Raw genomic sequence first — 18278 nt, forward strand, 5'->3', positions numbered from 1 at the left:
GTCATTAATAAAATAGCTCATTAAAGAATGATCTGTCAGAGGGATGGTATGGGGAGGGAGGAGGGAGGAGGGTTCAGGATGGGGAACACATGTATACCTGTGGCAGACTCATTTTGATATTTGGCAAAACTAATACAATTATGTAAAATTTAAAAATAAAATAAAATTAAAAAAAAAAAAAAAGAACGATCTGTTCCCACCTTACAGAAGAAAACCTATGTCACAGACACTCTGAGAAACTCGACTCAGATCAAGAAGGTAAGAAATGTTACATGAAGCACCTGAACTCAGAGGCTTGGGCTCAGCAACTGAAGCTTAAGCATCTAACAGTTAAGTAATACAGAGAACATTAAAAGTCCTTTGACAGAGGGCTCCTAAAGAAAACTTGAAAGAAGTCCAAGGTGAGCCTCCTCCCTGCCCCTCTGTCTTCTCTGCAGGGAGAGCAGCTCTTGGGCCTCAGGCCTTCATCCCCTGAAAATGGACGCCTGTGCCAAATTCGTCTCTACCCTCTCCCTGATCGGGAGAACCTCCCCCCTGTTGAGTCATCACTGTCTGCAGTGGTGAAGGACTGGAGACACTGACCGATGAGAGCCACAGCAGCTTGGCAGCCCCAGATCCCCAGACCATCTCATGTATTCCTAGCCACAGCTTCCAGACCAGTGCCACTTCAAAGGACTTTGACACAGCAGCCAAGTTCCCTGGAGCTGCCACAGCAGGGGTGGCTGGCTCCAGGGCTGGAAGTGGGACTGTGTTCGGGAGCTTCATCACTGTTATGCTAGGAACCCTTCCCCAAAACAGTAGCTTTTCTACACCATGGGCTTGGACCTCCCAAAGGCTATGGGGCTCTTTTGCCTGATGGTGGTCTAGCTCATCTTCTTCACGATGTGAAGGAGCTGTTTCCACCTCCCATAGTTCTTTCTCCTGTGTCTGCCCTGTATGTTCCCTTTCCTGTAACTCCCCAGGCAGCCTGGGGAAAGTGGTGGGCTCAGGATTTGACAGAAGGAAAACAAACAAATATTGTATTAATATGATAAAAAAATGTCCAAGGTGAACAATGTGGAATGGCATGAAAGGTCATTATAGATGTGGATACAGGAACACAAATGTTAGTAATTTACTACTTAAAACACTAATAGGATTGTTTAGAAATTTTCAAGGCCACAGATTATACTGATAACATAATTTCAACTGAAAAAAAAGGTGATATGTAGTTTTTAAATCATGATGTCTTCTATTGCACATGCATGCATGCTTATCTATAAAAAAAATTAACTGAAATGACAGGATTCATCTTTTAGAAGATTTTTTGGACAATTTTACATCATCCTTTTATTCACATGTATTTCAGTATCTTTCAGATGATAAAAATGTATCCTTTGTACTCAGCTGAGTTTGTCAACAGGATTCTATACTAGGCTACTAAAAGAAAACTGGTAAAAACATTAAAAAAAAAAAAGAAGAAGAAGAATACTTGAACTCAATTCATAATAAAATTACCATATACAAAAATACAAATACAATTTTATCCATTTAAATTTACATAGCAAGGCATTAACAGAAGCCAAAGACTTTCTTTGCTTTTTTTTCCCATTAATAAAACAGTGATTTGAAATTACAAGAGTCATTAGATTATGACAAAAAAATATCACAATAGCAAAGTAAAAAAAAACTTCTTGGAGAATTAAAAAACATAGCAAAAAAGAATATGGAAAAAAATATAGTTATTAAGCAAGACTATCTCAAGAAACATCATGATAGGAAGGAAACATTCAATACATTCCTTCTGAAATTACAGTGGCATGAAAGGAGCTGTCCAGGATGTCTGTCTTTCACCACCATACGATGCACATGAGCAGGGGCCACTAGAAGAAGGAACAGGAGGAAAAACACAGGGCAAGAGACACACAGTATGTCACAGAGTTGAAACGCGTAGTACTCACAAACCTAAGGACATGGAAAGGTGAAAAGTGAAAGGATGGAAAAAGACAGTCCATCCTAAAGAGAGCAGGGGAGACTGTTATATCAGACAAAATAAACTGAAGAAAAAAAAAAGTGCAATGAGATAAATATTGTATAATGATAAAATGGTCAATTTACCAAAAAGCTGGAACAAGTAAAAATATATATACATCTAACATTAAATATCTCAGAAAAATGAAGCAAACATTGAACAGGCATGTACAGATCACACGACCCAACAGAAGCATAAAACACATGCATCTCAAGGACACATAAAGCATTCTCTATGAGACACCACATGTTAGGCCAAAATTAACCATTTTAAGAGACTGATACCAGAAAAGTATCTTCCCTAACAACAACGAAATAAACACAAGAAGAAAAGAAAATTCCTCAAATGTGGACATTAAACAACTCACTCTTACACCACAAATGGGTCTAAGAAAAAAATCACAGGGAAATTTTTAAATACATGGATGAAAACAAAAAGACAACATTACAAAATTTGTAACACACAGAGAAGACTGTACTAAAAGGAAAGTCTGAACCGTTAAATGCTTACAGTAAAAAAGAGAAAAGATCTTAAATCTGAAATCTATTTTTAGTCCTCTAGGACGCAGAAACGGGCGTGCTAAAGCGCAGGCGGCTGCGACGGGCGCGCTAAAGCACAGCGGAGAGGAGCCACCCCGCGTCCAAGGTCAGGAGCAGAAGTTGGGAGGACCCCATACCTGAAGGGCGGCGGCCAAGAGGAGTTACCCCACGTCCGAGGTCAGGGGCAGCGGTTGAAAGTACCAGACTGCGACATGGCGCAGGAACGGCCTAAAGGAGCTACCCCGCGTCCGAGGTCAGTGGGGCGGCCGACAGGAGATAACCAGCGTTCTTTCAGTTCTTTCAGTTCAGTTCACTTCAGTCACTCAGTCGTGTCTGACTCGTTGTGACCCCATGAATCACAGCATGCCAGGCCTCCCTGTCCATCACCAACTCCCGGAGTTCACTCAGACTCACGTCCATCAAGTCAGTGATGCCATCCAGCCATCTCATCCTCTGTCAACCCCTTTTCCTCCTGCCCCCAATCCCTCCCAGCATCACAGTCTTTTCCAATGAGTCAACTCTTCGCATGGCCAAAGTACTGGAGTTTCAGCTTTAGCATCATTCCTTCCAAAGAAATCCCAGGGCTGATCTCCTTCAGAATGGACTGGCTGGATCTCCTTGCAGTCCAAGGGACTCTCAAGAGTCTTCTCCAACACCACAGTTCAAAAGCATCAATTCTTCGGCGCTCAGCCTTCTTCACAGTCCAACTCTCACATCCATACATGACCACAGGAAAAACCATAGCCTTGACTAGACGAACCTTTGTTGGCAAAGTGATGTCTCTGCTTTTGAATATGCTATCTAGGTTGGTCATAACTTTCCTTCCAAGGAGTAAGCATCTTTTAATTTCATGGCTGCAGTCACCATGTAGATAACCTAAAAAGAGAAAGCAAAATAGGAGAAAAAAAACATTTTTTTTTCTTTTGATGAGAAGTGCATTATTCTTTAAAATACTCTATTCTCTACTTTGGAGGAAGTGCTTAGTCACTCAGCTGTGTCGGATTCTTTGCGACCACATGGACCATAGCCTGCCAGGCTCCTCTGTCCGTGGGACTCCCCAGGCAAAAAATCTTGAGTGGGTTCCCATGCCCTCCTCCAGGGGATCTTCCTAACCCAGGGATCGAACCCAGGTCTTGTGCCTTGCAGCGAATTCTTTACTGTCTGAGCCACCAGGGAAGCCCGACTAATAAGTATCTTTCCCAAAAACTTGTTTAGGAAATTACACTAAACTAAATAATATCCATAATGTAATTTCAAGTTGATTATATGTTCAGTATGAACATAATTAGAATTTTTCACTTTCTATTTGCAAGTTGTAATATATTTTAGGTCTTTATTTTCTAAAGCTATGACAAATCTAGACAGCATATTAAAAAGGAGAGACACTAGTTTGCCCACAAAGGTCTGTATAGTAAAGCTATGGTTTTTCCAGTAGTCATGTTTGGATATGAGAGCTGGACCATAAAGAAGGCTGAGTGGTAAAGAACTGATGCATTTGAACTGTAGTGCCAGAGAAGACTCTTGAGAGTCCCTTGGACTGCAAAGAAATCAAACCAGTCAATCCTAAAGGAGATCAATCCTTAATATTCACTGGAAGGGTTGATGATGAAGCTGAAGCTCCAATACTTTGGTCACCTGATGTGAAGAGCTGACCCATTAGAAGAGACCCTGATGCTGGGAAAGATTGAAAGGGGAAGAAGAAGGGGACGACAGAGAATGAGATAGTTGAATGGCATCATCAACTCAATGGACATGAGTTTGAGCAAGCTCTGGAAGATGGTGAAGGACAGGGAAGCCTGGCCTGCTGCAGTCCATGGGGTTGTAAAGAGTCTGACATGACTGTGCAACTGAACAACAACAACGTTTTCTCAAATGTGGGTAACAAAGTCTGAAAAATACAGTCTTCTGAAGATTTGGGATTTATGGATGAACTCCATATCCCCATCAAATCATGGGATCTAATCAACATTTTCAGAACATTCAAAAATGGCAGATTACACATTATTTTCAAAAACTCATGTCAAAATATATCAATCTTAGCAATATCTTCTTAGATGCACTTCTAGTAGCCAGCTCCCACACTTAGGTTTGTTTCAGAGCAGGCTGTTTGATACAAAATCTCATAGGGAGGAGGAAGATGGCAGCCACCTTAGTAGCAGCTCGGGGGATCAGGCCGACACCAGCCTGAGGCTATTGCCCCCGACTGGGAGAACCGGGAAGTTTCCACAGGGACCGCTATCATGGCCATGCAATTTGATGGGGGCATGGTTCTAGGAGCTGACTCCAGAACAACCACTGGGTCGTACATTGCCAATCGAGTGACTGACAAGCTGACCCCTATTCACGACCGTATTTTCTGCTGCCGCTCAGGCTCAGCAGCTGATACCCAAGCAGTAGCTGATGCAGTCACTTATTAGCTTGGTTTCCACAGCATTGAGCTGAATGAGCCTCCGCTGGTGCACACAGCGGCCAGCCTCTTTAAGGAGATGTGTTACCGATACCGAGAAGACCTGATGGCAGGAATCATCATTGCCGGCTGGGACCCCCAAGAAGGAGGACAGGTGTACTCGGTGCCCATGGAGGGTATGATGGTATGACAGCCCTTTGCCACTGGGGGCTCTGGGAGCTCCTATATCTATGGCTATGTGGATGCTACCTACCGGGAAGGCATGACCAAGGAAGAATGCCTGCAGTTCACTGCCAATGCTCTCGCTTTGGCAATGGAGTGGGACGGCTCTAGTGGAGGGGTGATCCGCCTGGCAGCCATTGCAGAGCCAGGGGTAGAGCGGCAGGTACTTCTGGGAGACCAGATTCCCAAATTCACCATTGCCACTTTACCACCTCTCTGAATCCTGAGATCCTAAGATATGAGATACCCCATACATACCCCATTCAAAATTCAATAAACAGTTCATCAGTGAGAAAAAAAAAAAATCTCATAGGCATTCTTTTCCTTATAGCTCAGTCAAAATCCTCAGCATGATTAGAAGTTCCCATCACTATGACTTGGCACCTGGGATCCGTACCCAGTCCATCGCAATACTCATAAACTGAGCTTTCATCATGGCTAGGCTTCATGGTCAGAAACTGAACACTCTCATGATCAGATGGCTCAACTCCTAATGCCTGAACTCAACATAAAAGTTTTCCCACACTCATTGCATTTGGGAGGTGTTGCTCCAGTATGTTCCCCAACTTATGATCTTTAGGTAAAAGCCTTGCCACACACTTTACATCTATGTGCTTTCTCATCAAGATAAATATTCTGCCATCTAGTGATAAGTGAACAATAACATGAAGCTTTGCCATATTCACTGCAATTTAAATCATGAAGTATTTGGTAAGTCTAAGGGGAAGTGGGGAAGTCGCTCAGTCATGTCTGACTCTTTGCAACTCCATGGACTGTAGCCCACCAGGCTACATCCATGGAATTTTCTAGGCAAGAGTACCAGAGTGGGTTGCCATTTCCTTCTCCAGGGGATCTTCCTGACCTGGGGATCGAACCCGGGTCTCCTGCATTGCAGGCAGACGCTTTACCGCCTGAGCCACCAGGGAATCCCTGGTAAGTCTAAGGCACAACCTAAAAGCTATTCAAAATTCAGTACATTAGTACTGTTTGGTGCAGTACACACAACTTGATTACTGGTGCAAGGGGGACTAATGAGAAAAGGTTGCTCACATTCCTGGCGCTGGTGATGAACTTTTTGAGAATGAGTAGATTTTCTATGGCCTGACCACATTCAATATCATCTGTGCTCGATCCAGTGTGAATATTCTCATGAAGCATAAGATATGAACCACTGCCCAAAGCACTGCAACCTCAATTATATTTTCAAGGGCTCTCACCTCTGTACATCATCTGATGACAAGTTAAGCCTGAAAGTACACTGAAGAATTTACCACACTCATTACATTTCTAATGTTTCTTTCCAATATGGATCATAAGGTATGCATTCAGACTAAGTACTCTGAGACACTCACTACATTTGTAATGTTCCACTCTTCTATGAATTATCTGATCATGAGGCTTCACAAAAGCTTTGCCACATTCATGACATTTGTATAGTTTCTTTTGAACTCTGAGAATTAAAGATCAACATATATCACACTTGGATGATGTCTCTCATTTATGGATTTTCTGATGTTTAGTGAGGTTTGAGACCTGAGTAAAGGCTTTTTTACACTCAAAACATCTGAAAGGTCTCCCTACAAAATATACTCTCCAATGACTTGTAAGGTATGAATTTCAACTGAAAGACCTGCCACACGTTACATTCGTAAGGTTTCTCTCCTGTATGTATTTTCCAATGAAGCTGAAGATGTGCTTTTTGACTAAAGGCTTTTCCACACTCATTACATTTGTAAGGTTTCTCTCCAGTATGAATTCTTTGATGCTTTGCAAGGGTTGCCTTTTCACTAAAGTCCTTTCCACAGTGATTACATTTGTAAGGTTTATCTCCCATAAGGATTTTCTGATGAATTAAAATGTGTGAACTGTAAGTAAACAGCTTACCAAAAAAATTACACTTATAACCTTCTCCCACTTTTCTTCGCTTCTATCCACTGTGAACTCTCTGATGACCTGTAAGGTTTGGTTTTCAACTAAAGACACTGCCACATACATCACATTTATATAATTTATTTCCTATATGAATTGTCTGGTGTCTAGAGATTTGAGGAGCGATTAAAGCTTCTGCCACATTCATTACATTTGAAAGGCTTCTCTCCGGTATGAATTCTTTGATTATTTGCAGGGCTGTTTTATGACTGAAGACCTTGCCACACTCATCACATTTGTAAGGTTTCTCTCACTTATGAATTCTCTGATGAACTGCAAGGTGTGAATTTGTACTGAAGACCTTGACACATATGTCACACTTATGTAATATCTCATCTGAATAAATTATCTGATGATTCCTGAGAGCTGAGACATGACTAAAGGTTTTCCTACACTCAATACACTTGGAAGCTCTTTCCCAGTATGCTGTTGGATCTTGTGTCAGTAATAAAGGATGCAAAAAATCATTCCCAAATATATTAGAAAGGTTAGTTTGGACACCAGGAGGTATTCCTTGAAGTGATGAAGGTGACAAACTACTGTTGACTACCTTGTAACTTCATTACATTCAGAAATTATCCCATCAGTTTGAAATATCTGCAGTTTATCCTGCACATTTAATCCAAGCCTATTTACAAAGGGCTTGATTTCCACATCCTTTCTTCACTGTTGACCTCTGCCATCAGTGAGATTTCCATCATGAGTTATAGGCATTCCTTTGTTATTTCTTCCACCACTTCTCCAATGACACTCAAAGTTATACATGTCCGCCTGGATTTCCCTGAGGTAAAAATGTTTGATTTCATGACTTTTAGGTCTTCCCAAGATCGCTGTTTGGAATACTTCTCCTGTATCACTCTCTGCTTTGGGTTATAATTGGTTGACCACTTGTATCAGGTAGATATCTACAAGACATAAAGAATCCATTCACTAAAATTAATCAATAAGTGTCTCAGTGTCTATTACACCAAAAGTAATACTTATATCACAGTTATAAACTTTTTCGCAACTATGTAATATTTTTCATTTTCAGAAAATTTTGAAACTTTCCAAATATGATCTTAAAATTCTTAGAAAGACTAGAGCAATAAACTTTACTAAAAATAAGAGTTGTAAAAGATAATTCAAATTGATTTTAGGGACGAATACTTGCAAACAGCCTATGACAAAAACACGTATACTAGAAAATCATGTCAGCTCACCAAAAAAAATGCAATTTTTCCACCATGACTTCAAAGCATGTACCAATTAACAGTAAACATGCTGCAGTCTCATAATTGAGGAGAAAAATGTATTCTACTACAGATATATTCTGCATACTTACTGTACACAAAAAATGCTAATGAACACACAATATATTGTAATGCTACAAAATCCAAAATGAGTTTATCTAATAATATGTTGTTATTTAGAATTATAATATATATACCATAGAGAAAAAAATTCAATAGTACAGTTTTTATGAAACAAAATATCTTTCTATGTCCTACAAAATGACATACCCATAATAGACATTTTGCAACATTAATAAGTAAAAAAAAAGTATAGAAATAATTAAAGACTTCAAAGAAATTACAAGATACAACATTGGCATGTGAACCCAACTAAGTTTCTTAACATTAAAAATGAACAATCAAAGTAATTCAACTGACAAGAAAATTAAAAAAGAATACTTAATCCTAACATTATACAAGAAGGGAAGAATTTTTATACTGCAAACTAAAGACTTCTGAAAAATATTAGAGAAGAATCAAATAAATGTCAATACCCCAGGCTTCATGGATGTAAAGTTGATATTGTCAAGATGTCAATACTAGTCAAAGTTAACAAAAGATTCAAAACGATCCTTAGTGAAATCCAAACTCTGCTTTTCTTAAGAAGATGAATCAATCCTACAATTCCTGTGGAATCACAGAAGACAATGAATAGCAAAAACAAACTGGAAAGCAAAGTCAGACATCTCATGTCTCTTTATTTCAAAACTGATTCCAAAACTACACTAATCAAAGCAGTACGGTACTGATATAAAGGCAGACACCTGGGGAACACAATAGATTCAGAAAAATATTTTTGTCTGTAAGGTCAAAAGATGTTCCACAATAGTGTCCAGACCAAGTAATGGGGGAAGGGCAATCTACGAATCAAAAGGTGTTGTGAAAACTGGATATTCACATATAGAATTTAGCTGGAACATTATTATACACTATAAACAAAAATTAACTCAAAATGCTTCAAAGACCTAAAACTCAGTCCCTAGTGTATAAGGCTCCTATAAGTAAATGAACAGAAAATGATTCTTGACAGCGGATTCACCAATGATTTATCAGATACAACAGCAAAAGCTCATGCCACCAAAATAAAAAGAGATAAATTGCACACATCCTAATTATAAAAAAAAAATGTACACTATAATACAAAGAGTTTGCCAGTCATATATTCTATAATAGTTTAACATCAAGAATACATAAAGAACTCTAAAAAGTACTGATCACCAATTCCACCATAGGGGTGAGGGAGCTTTCTCAACCAACCATCCCACATATTGCAAATAAAATACAAAGAGTAACATAAAATAGAAACTTTATAAATTTCATTTATAATACATAAAATATTAAAAAAGGAAAGTAGCAATGCCTTGAAAAAAAAGAAAAACAAATGATGGTTCATCACTGAAATTATCACTCCACTATGTAAGCTCTGTCATTATGTTACTACAAAATTAAGTGTGGAGGCAGAATGATCAATAACACAAAGGTGACAAGCATGCAGCATCAGCAACAGTTTAGTCAACAGCCTCACAAATATGAGGGTGTGAACCTGGACAATACCCTTGTCAGGAGAAGTTCCTACACCTCTTGGTGAGGCTCAGAGGGCATGGTGATAGTACACGTGAACAACACTATCACAGTGCCCTTCACGCAGGCTTTTCTGACATCACTCAAAGCCAGAAAAAGATGTACAGGTCAAGGTCTTCAGATGCTTTCTCATATCACAGAACACGCGGACCACTATACTAAGTAGCTTCAAGATGTAATTCTGTATGCAGCAGGAAAATATTACAACCAAGAAAGGAAAGTATTCTCCTTTAAAATTTTTCTCTTACCCAGTAAATCCACACCACAGAGAGTCCATGAGGAGCTGCTCCTTAAACACAGGTGGATTACCACAGCAAAGAAACTGGACATGACTTCAGACCCTAGAACCACATACTTGAAAGTCAAATTTTAAAGGAAAAATTATACAAACTAAGGAGAAAGGGGGCTTCCCTGGTGGCTCAGAGGTTAAAGCATCTGCCTGCAATGTGGGAGACCTGGGTTCGATCCCTGGGTCAGGAAGATCCCCTGGAGAAGGAAATGGCAACCCCCTCCAGTATTCTTGCCTGGAGAATCCCATGGACGGAGGAGCCTGATGGGCTACAGTCCACGGGTTGCAAAGAGTCAGACACGACTGAGCGACAAGAAGAAGAAGGAGAAAGGAAAGTCGGGAAGAGTCTACACTCCCAGACTAGACAGAGGAGTACAAGAGCGGAAAACTACAAGATGTGGGGGTCTCATGTCATAAGACCTTGAGATGGGACTATTTGGTCCACCCAGAGATGCCAAGCTAAAACCCTGAAAGATTCCCACATTTTCCCTTTGTTGGACTGCTGTCCTTACAGTTTTCCTAAGTAACAGTCACAGAAGATCCAATCCACCAGGCTATTCCACACACCCTAACGTGTACGGCAGCAAAAGGAGAACAGCAGAAATGGCTGAGGGATCTCAAGAAGCAGACAGGGACTGAGACAGTTCCATACAGGTTCTGAGGTGCCAGATAAAATTAAACAGCAGCCAGTATTTTCCCATTTTCCGATTCTATCTTCCAAATATGACAACTGTGATGAAAGTAGTTGTCTTCTTTTCTTTCTTCTTCTTCATCTTTTGAGCTTTTCCCTCATGTATCATGAGTCTTTAGAGGTCTGTCATGCAAGTTGAAAAAATGTTGTTTAATACTTACAATTAACACATTACCTTCCTGTGCCCCAACCACACACACAGGGAAGACCTCACTGTGGAAAAGGCAGTCCTCTACTGCCCACTGTCATAGGAGGGACTCAGGAGAGTAAACACCCACACTGAGAAAAACAAGGAGTTTTCACACACTTTCTTCAACCATACTTCCCTCCAGATGAGGTCACACACACACAGCAGTGCTGGGGACCTCAGCTGACCCAATAATTCCCTTGAGGTCATAGACCAGGCCCTAGTCCATCCTCATGCAGAGTGGAGCACCTCAGCCTTCAGGAGTGAAGGACTCAAAAATCCTGATGCTCAAGGCTAGATGCACTGGGGCCCCTTAAATATCACTGGGAATCAGCCCCACCCAGACTTTCTGAAGGGAAATCTCTAATCAGGGTACAAAGGTATTTACAAAATGCCTCACTGATGTAATTTACAGCCTGGATGAGCACCACTCAAGAAATCAAGCCCTGCATACTCCCCACTTTTCCAGTTTTATTGAGGTTGAATTGTCTAATGAAAAGGGTATGTGTACATATAACATGCACAATATGATGATATGACATATGCACACTGTGAAGTATTTATCACAATCCAGTAATCAAAATGGGCTTCTGTGGTGGCTAAGTAGCAAACAATTTGCCTGCCAGTGCAGGAGTTTCGGGTTCAATCCGCACCTCAAAAAGATCTCTTAGAGAAGGAAATGGCAACCATACCAGTATTCGTGCCTGGGAAACCCATGGACAGAGGAGCCTGGTGGGTCACAGTCCACTGGGTTGCAAAAGAGTTGCACATGACTTAGCAACTCAAAACACACATCAACTCCCAATTCCCATGTTTCTTTTGTGTGTGGTAAGAACACAAGATTTCCTCTCTCGGCAAATTTAAAGCTACAGTAACAAAGTAGGATTAACTATAGTCAGCAAGCTGCACAGAGCTCCCTAGAACATACTCATTTTACATCTGAAAGTCTCTACCTTTGGACCAAGATCTCCCATATATCTTCACCATGGTCCATTTCCAGATAACCACCATCCTACTGCCTGGTACTACTAAGTGTCTCTTCTTCATATTCCACATGTAAGCTAGCACATACGTGTTTTTCTCTGTCTTAATTCACTTAGAATAATGTTCTCTACATTCATCCAAGTTGTTTTAAGTGACAAAAATCTACATTTTTATGGCTGAATAATATGTCCTTATATGTGTGTGTGTGTGTGTGTGTGTGTACATAACTTACCTGGAAACTTGGGGTCTTTAATCAATAGAAATAATTAACAGACCAGAGGACAAATTCAGACAAGGCTTTATTGGGGCTCCTGCTGCAGTAAGAGCAAGAAAAAGTAGGTGCCCTGGCTGTTTTCCAACAGGTGGGAGTGGGAGGTAGGCCAGTCCCCTAAATGGGGTGAGGGTAGGGGGGGATTGGTGGGTTAGGCAGAACAGAAGCTGAGGTGATCTGCCCCTCCCCTCTCCTCCCTTTGGGGCTGTTGTGGGCAGAGATCACAGGTACAGCCCTGCTTTTGCTTCTGGAACCTCAGAAATAGCAGCTGGTCTGTGGCCTTTTAATTTCTTATCCTTCAGAATTGCCCTGACTGCGCATGTGCGTGATTACAGTTTCTTTGGTCCCTTACAGTGTCTTTGTGTTCTGTTGCCCAAGGAGACATTTGTCCAGGAGCAAGCCCTGCACTAAAGGGCCTCAGGTCCCAGTCTGTCTCATGCGCTGTGTGCTCAGACACTTCAATCGTGTGCTACTTTTTGTGACGCTATGGACCTTAGCCCACCAGGGTCCTCTGTCCATGGGATTCTCCAGGCAAGAATACTGGAGTGGATTGGCATGCCCCCCTTCAGGGCATCTTCCCAACCCAGGGATCAAACCTTCGTCTCATGTCTCCTGTAGTGGCAGGTGGTCCTTTACCAATAGTAATACCTGGGAAGGCTGTCACACACACGTTTTTATAATTGACTTATTTGTCAACAGACATTTAGGTTATTTCTACAACAAATGATTGTTGTGAATAAAGAAATATTGGTTATACAAATGCAGGTATCTCCTTCAAATCACTGATTTTTCACAGGACATTCCTGGTGGTCACAGGAATTCCAGGTTAAGAATCTGCCTTGCAACAAAGAGAACTCGTGTTCAATCCTTTGTAAAAGCAGGGCACACCCCTGCTTTTGCTTCTGCTGCTGCTGCTGCTGCTAAGTCGCTTCAGTCGTGTCCGACTCTGTGCGGCGACCCCATAGACGGCAGCCCAACAGGCTCCTCCATCCCTGGGATTCTCCAGGCAAGAACACTGGAGTGGGTTGCCATTTCCTTCTCCAATGCATGAAAGTGAAAAGTGAAAGTGAAGTTGCTCAGTCGTGTCCGATTCTGTGCGACCCCACGGACTGCAGCCTACCAGGCTCCTCAGTCCATGGGATTTTCCAGGCAAGAGTACTGGAGTGGGGTGCCATTGCCTTCTCCTTGCTTTTGCTTCTGGAGCCTCAGATATAGCAGCCTCAGAAATAGCATGGGGACATAAGATCCCACATGAGGTGGAGCAACTAAGCCCAGGCACTGCAAAGACAGAGGCTGCGTACTCCAGAGCCCCCATGCCATGATGAAAAGTCCTGTATGATGCGATGAAGATCCCATGATCCACAACTAAGACCCACTGGAGTCAAATAAATAAACAAATATTCTTTAAAAATATACTGATTCTGCTTCCTTTGGATATATAATCAGAAGTGAGACTGTGAGGCCCTATGCATGTTCTATTTGTAGTATTTGAGGAACCTGTGTACTGTTTTCCATGTACTATTTACATTCTCATCAACCATTCACACGAGTTCCTGTGTAGCTGTATTGTGCAGGTATGTGGCACATGCACATGATTTGGAAAGACATGGAGAGAACCCCACTGCACTGGCAGCAAGAAATAGCAGCTGCATCATCTCCAGAATAAGCCTTTGTACTACAGGTTGCTATGGAGCTGATGGTCCTCAGAGTCTATGAATAATCATTCCCTGTGCCTGTGAGCTAAGTTGCTTCAGTCATGTCTGACTTTGTGACCCTATGGACTGTAGTCCACCAGACTCCTCTGCCCACGGAGTAGGTTACCATGCCCTCCTCCCGACTCAGGGATCGAACCTGCATCTCTTATGTCTCCTGCATTGGCAGGTGATTCTTTATCACTAGCACCACCTGGGGAGCCCAATCTTTCCTTACATCCTGAGATTTAATGGCCCCTCCCTAACGAAATCCCTCAAAGTTTAGCATCATTTTCCTTCTAGGTTGAAAGACCCTTATGAAATTTCATCTGGTTCAACACACAATCCACACATGCAGTAAAATTCTACCCATCGTGCTATGCAATCCTCAGAAAGATTCCAAGGTTTAACAACTCATGCATTTAAGATGGAATAATATATATGAAGGCCCAAGAGTAAATCGGTTTCAAGACAGCTTCTTATCAGTCACAGTGACCTCAGCCAGCCCCAAAACTGTCATCTCCAAACTCTAATAATAAAAAGCATATGTGTACACTGATGTACATGCCCCAGTGAGATTTCAACATCTAACAAAGATAAACACCAAGATCTCTTTTTTTCCCTTCCAAATGCATTGGAAACCTTCTTAAGTTCAGTCTCTCAGTCGTGACAGCAGTTTTCTATATATTTTGTATCTAGCAAGTTTACTCTGTTCATTGATGAGTTCTAGTAGTCATCTGTTGGCATCGTCTTGATTTTCTGTGTGTAGCATCATAGTGACAGTTTTACTTCTTTCTTATTTTTTTTTAACTTGAATTCCTTTTATTTGTTTTACGTTTCTGATTGTTGTGGCTAGGACTTCCAAAAATATGTTCAATAAAATTGGCAATAGTGAACATTCTTGTCTTATTCATGTTGTTAAGGGGAATGCTTTCAGTTTTTCCCTGTTGAGTATGATGTTAACTGTATGTTGGACATATACAGTCTTAATTATGTTGAGGTAGGGTCCATCTGTGCTGACTTTCTGAAGGGTTTTTTTTTTTTTTTATCATTAATGGCACTTGAATTTTGTCAGAACCTTTTCTGCATCCAATGATCATCATATGGTTTTTAGTCTTCAACTGTTAATGTGGTGTATCATAGTGATTAACTTGTGGATATTGAGAAATCTTGCATCCCTGCAATAAATCCCACTTGAACATGGTATGATCCTTTTATGTATTAGTAACTGTTTGAATCTGCTCTTTTGAACTCAGGGAAGGTCTAGGAGAATAAAGCCTTTTTCTACAAAAAGGAGTTGGATGCCTCAGAAAGGCTTTTGTAAGTGGGAGGGTCTTCCAGAGTCAGTTTCAATCCCTCCTTTTCTCTGATACTCCTTGATCTTGAGATGAACATGTGTGGAAGAAGAAATGAAATAAATGTCCAATAGAGAGATTAATCATACTTGACAGAGGAACCCAGGTTTAGATAGCCTTTTCCTGGATTTTCCTTCTGATTTCTGCTAATAAGATTCTTACACAATATCCTGGAATATTATGTATGTTTTTCTTGAATATAAGCATGCCATTGTAACATACAAAATTCACAGTTGGATACATTACATTGTAAATAGTATAACAGGTATTATCCTGCTTTCTCCATATATCACAGTCACTTTTAAAATCTCTCTTGTTTCTGTCCCATACCCATAGTATAATGCCCATAAACTTGCTGAACCAGTTCTTTTCTTTTAAGGTCAGTATATTAGTTTGTGCTCTCAGTTATTTTCACAAAGACATGCAGTCACAAGCTGATATCTGACATAAACCTGTGTACCCTATGCTCCACACAGGCCCTTTCTTAGTCCTGACCATTCCTCCCATAGTACTTTGATATGGATAGAAACATTATTCTTACCTACCACATCCCTCCACCTTCTACATACTCTCACTGTAAAGATAATGTCTGGTCATTTATTGAACAAGTTTCTCAGGACATGACCTAAATCACTCTGTGCATCCCTGATGACTCACAACCCATTTTGAGATGGGAAATAGTTAAACAGACTACTTCTGTCTTGTATCTTCCTTGATATTTTCTAAGTTCCTTGTATTTTTTTTTTAATATTTTCTAACGTATTCATTCAGTGGGTGGTCATGTTTACAAATAAGTTTTCTCAGTCTGTAGGTTCAGATTCACATTCTGGTTCTCTTACCACTTTGTGGGCCAATTGGGTGTGTCTCCTGCTCTGATTAGAGAAAAACATGTTAATTTACCTCAAGCCTTTTAAAGCAAATTAGTGCTGTCAGTTGGCTTACAGTAGTGCATGTTTTATTTATTTTTTATTTTTTAGAGCACAATTTTTAAAACGTAACACTGTTTATTTAACTTCAAAAACATTTCAACATTCTAAACATACAAAAAAAATAACAGAACATTGCAGATCGTGTTTAGTACAGAAGGTTCTTGAATTTTCACTGGTGCAGTGGCTCTTGGCCTTGCTGACAATGAACAGTTCTACAGTTTGTTTAAAAAAAAAAAAAAAAAAAAAAAAACAGTTTAAAACTACCGCACTTCAACTAAAAAGGATCCAAAACACTTCTCATGCCTGCTGACCCCACCCACCACCCCCGCCACAGCTAAGAATGGCAGCGGGATGCTATGTCGCTGTATACAAAAACAATACAACGTGAAGCGAAATGGATGCCCACTGCAGTGTCCACAGGTCCAGCCCCACAGTGCACGCTCTGAGCTACAGCCCCTCCGGAAGGCATGGCCCCCACAGCCTCCACACCAAGCAAGGAGCATCAAGAGTGTGTCTCGGTTGCTTTGTTCTTTTTACAAACTATAGATATGTACAGTTGAAAACTTGGGATTTCTAGCCAATGACCATAGAATTAACACACCACCTTACAAATTAAAAAAAAAAAAAATCCAGAAACATCTTTAAATGCCTGTCACACCAACAGCAAAGTGCACAGAGTGAGGAGAACACGAGAGCCTTTTCATTTTAAAAATGTTTGAAATATGTACAACTTTGATACAGTTTCCAGGTGCTCCAGACACCCATGGCCACTTAATGTAAACCACTGACAATTGCTAGAGCACTTTGAGAGACTAAGATATGATCATGATCCAATTAAACCTAATAAGGGCAACAGACACATCTTGGGTAAGAGGTGTGTCAATCAAGGCGCTCCCTACTCTAAGGTATTCACAAGGAGACAGATCAACAGTTTTTTTTTTATTCATCCTCCTCCTCCTCATCCTCTTCATCTTCCTCTTCCACCTTTTTCCGGGCAACTTTAGCAGCACCCTTGGCGCCATCAAACTTCCCTTTAGACTTACAGTCTGCGACATCCTTCTCATACTTCTCCTTCAGCTTCGCTGCCTTGTTGATATCTGGCTGCTTCTCACTGTCACTTAAGTTATTCCACATCTCACCCAGCTTCTTTGCCACATCTCCACTAGAGATACCAGGGTTAGCAGATTTGATCTTGGAGCGGAATTCAGAGCAGAATAGGAAAAATCCAGACGGTGGTCTCTTGGGGGCATTAGGGTCCTTCTTCTTCTTGCCTCCCTTAGCTGGTCCGTAATCCTTCATTTCCCAATCATAGCGCACTTTATCCGCCTTTGCCATTTCATTGAACTTCGACTTATCTTTCCCGGACATAGTCTTCCACCTCTCAGAGCATTTCTTGGAAAATTCAGCAAAATTGACAGGGACCTCTGGGTTTTTCTTCTTATGTTCCTTTCTGCACATCTGCACAAAGAAGGCATAAGCAGACATCTTGCCCTTTGGTTTCTTGGGATCACCTTTAGCCGTCTTGACTGTATTGTTCGCTAGTCTGGGCAGTAGTGCATGTTTTATAGTAAATACTCAAAATTTACTTTTGTTTAAAAAAGGTAATATCTATATTCTGTCATGTTCTTTATGATATGACTTTATCTACATTATATCTTTTGAAGGATAATTGCTTTACAGAATTTTGTTTTCTGTCAAACCTCAACTATGTTATATCTTGTATGCTTTTCACTTGCAACATTTTTCAGCAATATTGTATCTCCCTAGTCAATAAATACACAAATAACTCGCTTTTTATTTATTATATTTTGGTGCCATTAAACCAGGTAATTAGAACAGTGCATGGCTAGCGATTAGCCTTCCTTGGTGGCTCAGTGGTAAAGAATTCACCTCCTAATGCAGAAGATGCAGGTTTGAT

At 40.7% G+C, this 18278-nt stretch overlaps 1 protein-coding gene and 2 pseudogenes across 1 annotated transcript; 2 read left to right on the plus strand and 1 right to left on the minus strand.

Annotated features, from left to right (window-relative positions):
• Nucleotides 1-477: 477 nt before the first annotated feature.
• Nucleotides 478-867, plus strand: LOC129630710 (ATP synthase F(0) complex subunit C2, mitochondrial-like; annotated as a pseudogene).
• Nucleotides 868-4687: 3820 nt separating this feature from the next.
• LOC129631283 (proteasome subunit beta type-6-like) lies at nucleotides 4688-5475 on the plus strand (annotated as a pseudogene).
• Nucleotides 5476-17299: 11824 nt separating this feature from the next.
• LOC129631284 (high mobility group protein B3-like) lies at nucleotides 17300-17905 on the minus strand. The gene has a single exon (XM_055552209.1). It carries the CDS (start codon nucleotides 17843-17845, stop codon nucleotides 17300-17302), a length of 546 nt encoding a protein of 181 aa, XP_055408184.1. The 5' UTR covers nucleotides 17846-17905.
• Nucleotides 17906-18278: the final 373 nt, after the last annotated feature.

This window comes from Bubalus kerabau, chromosome 17, assembly GCF_029407905.1.
Source record: "Bubalus kerabau isolate K-KA32 ecotype Philippines breed swamp buffalo chromosome 17, PCC_UOA_SB_1v2, whole genome shotgun sequence".
Classification (NCBI taxonomy): Eukaryota; Metazoa; Chordata; class Mammalia; order Artiodactyla; family Bovidae; genus Bubalus; species Bubalus kerabau.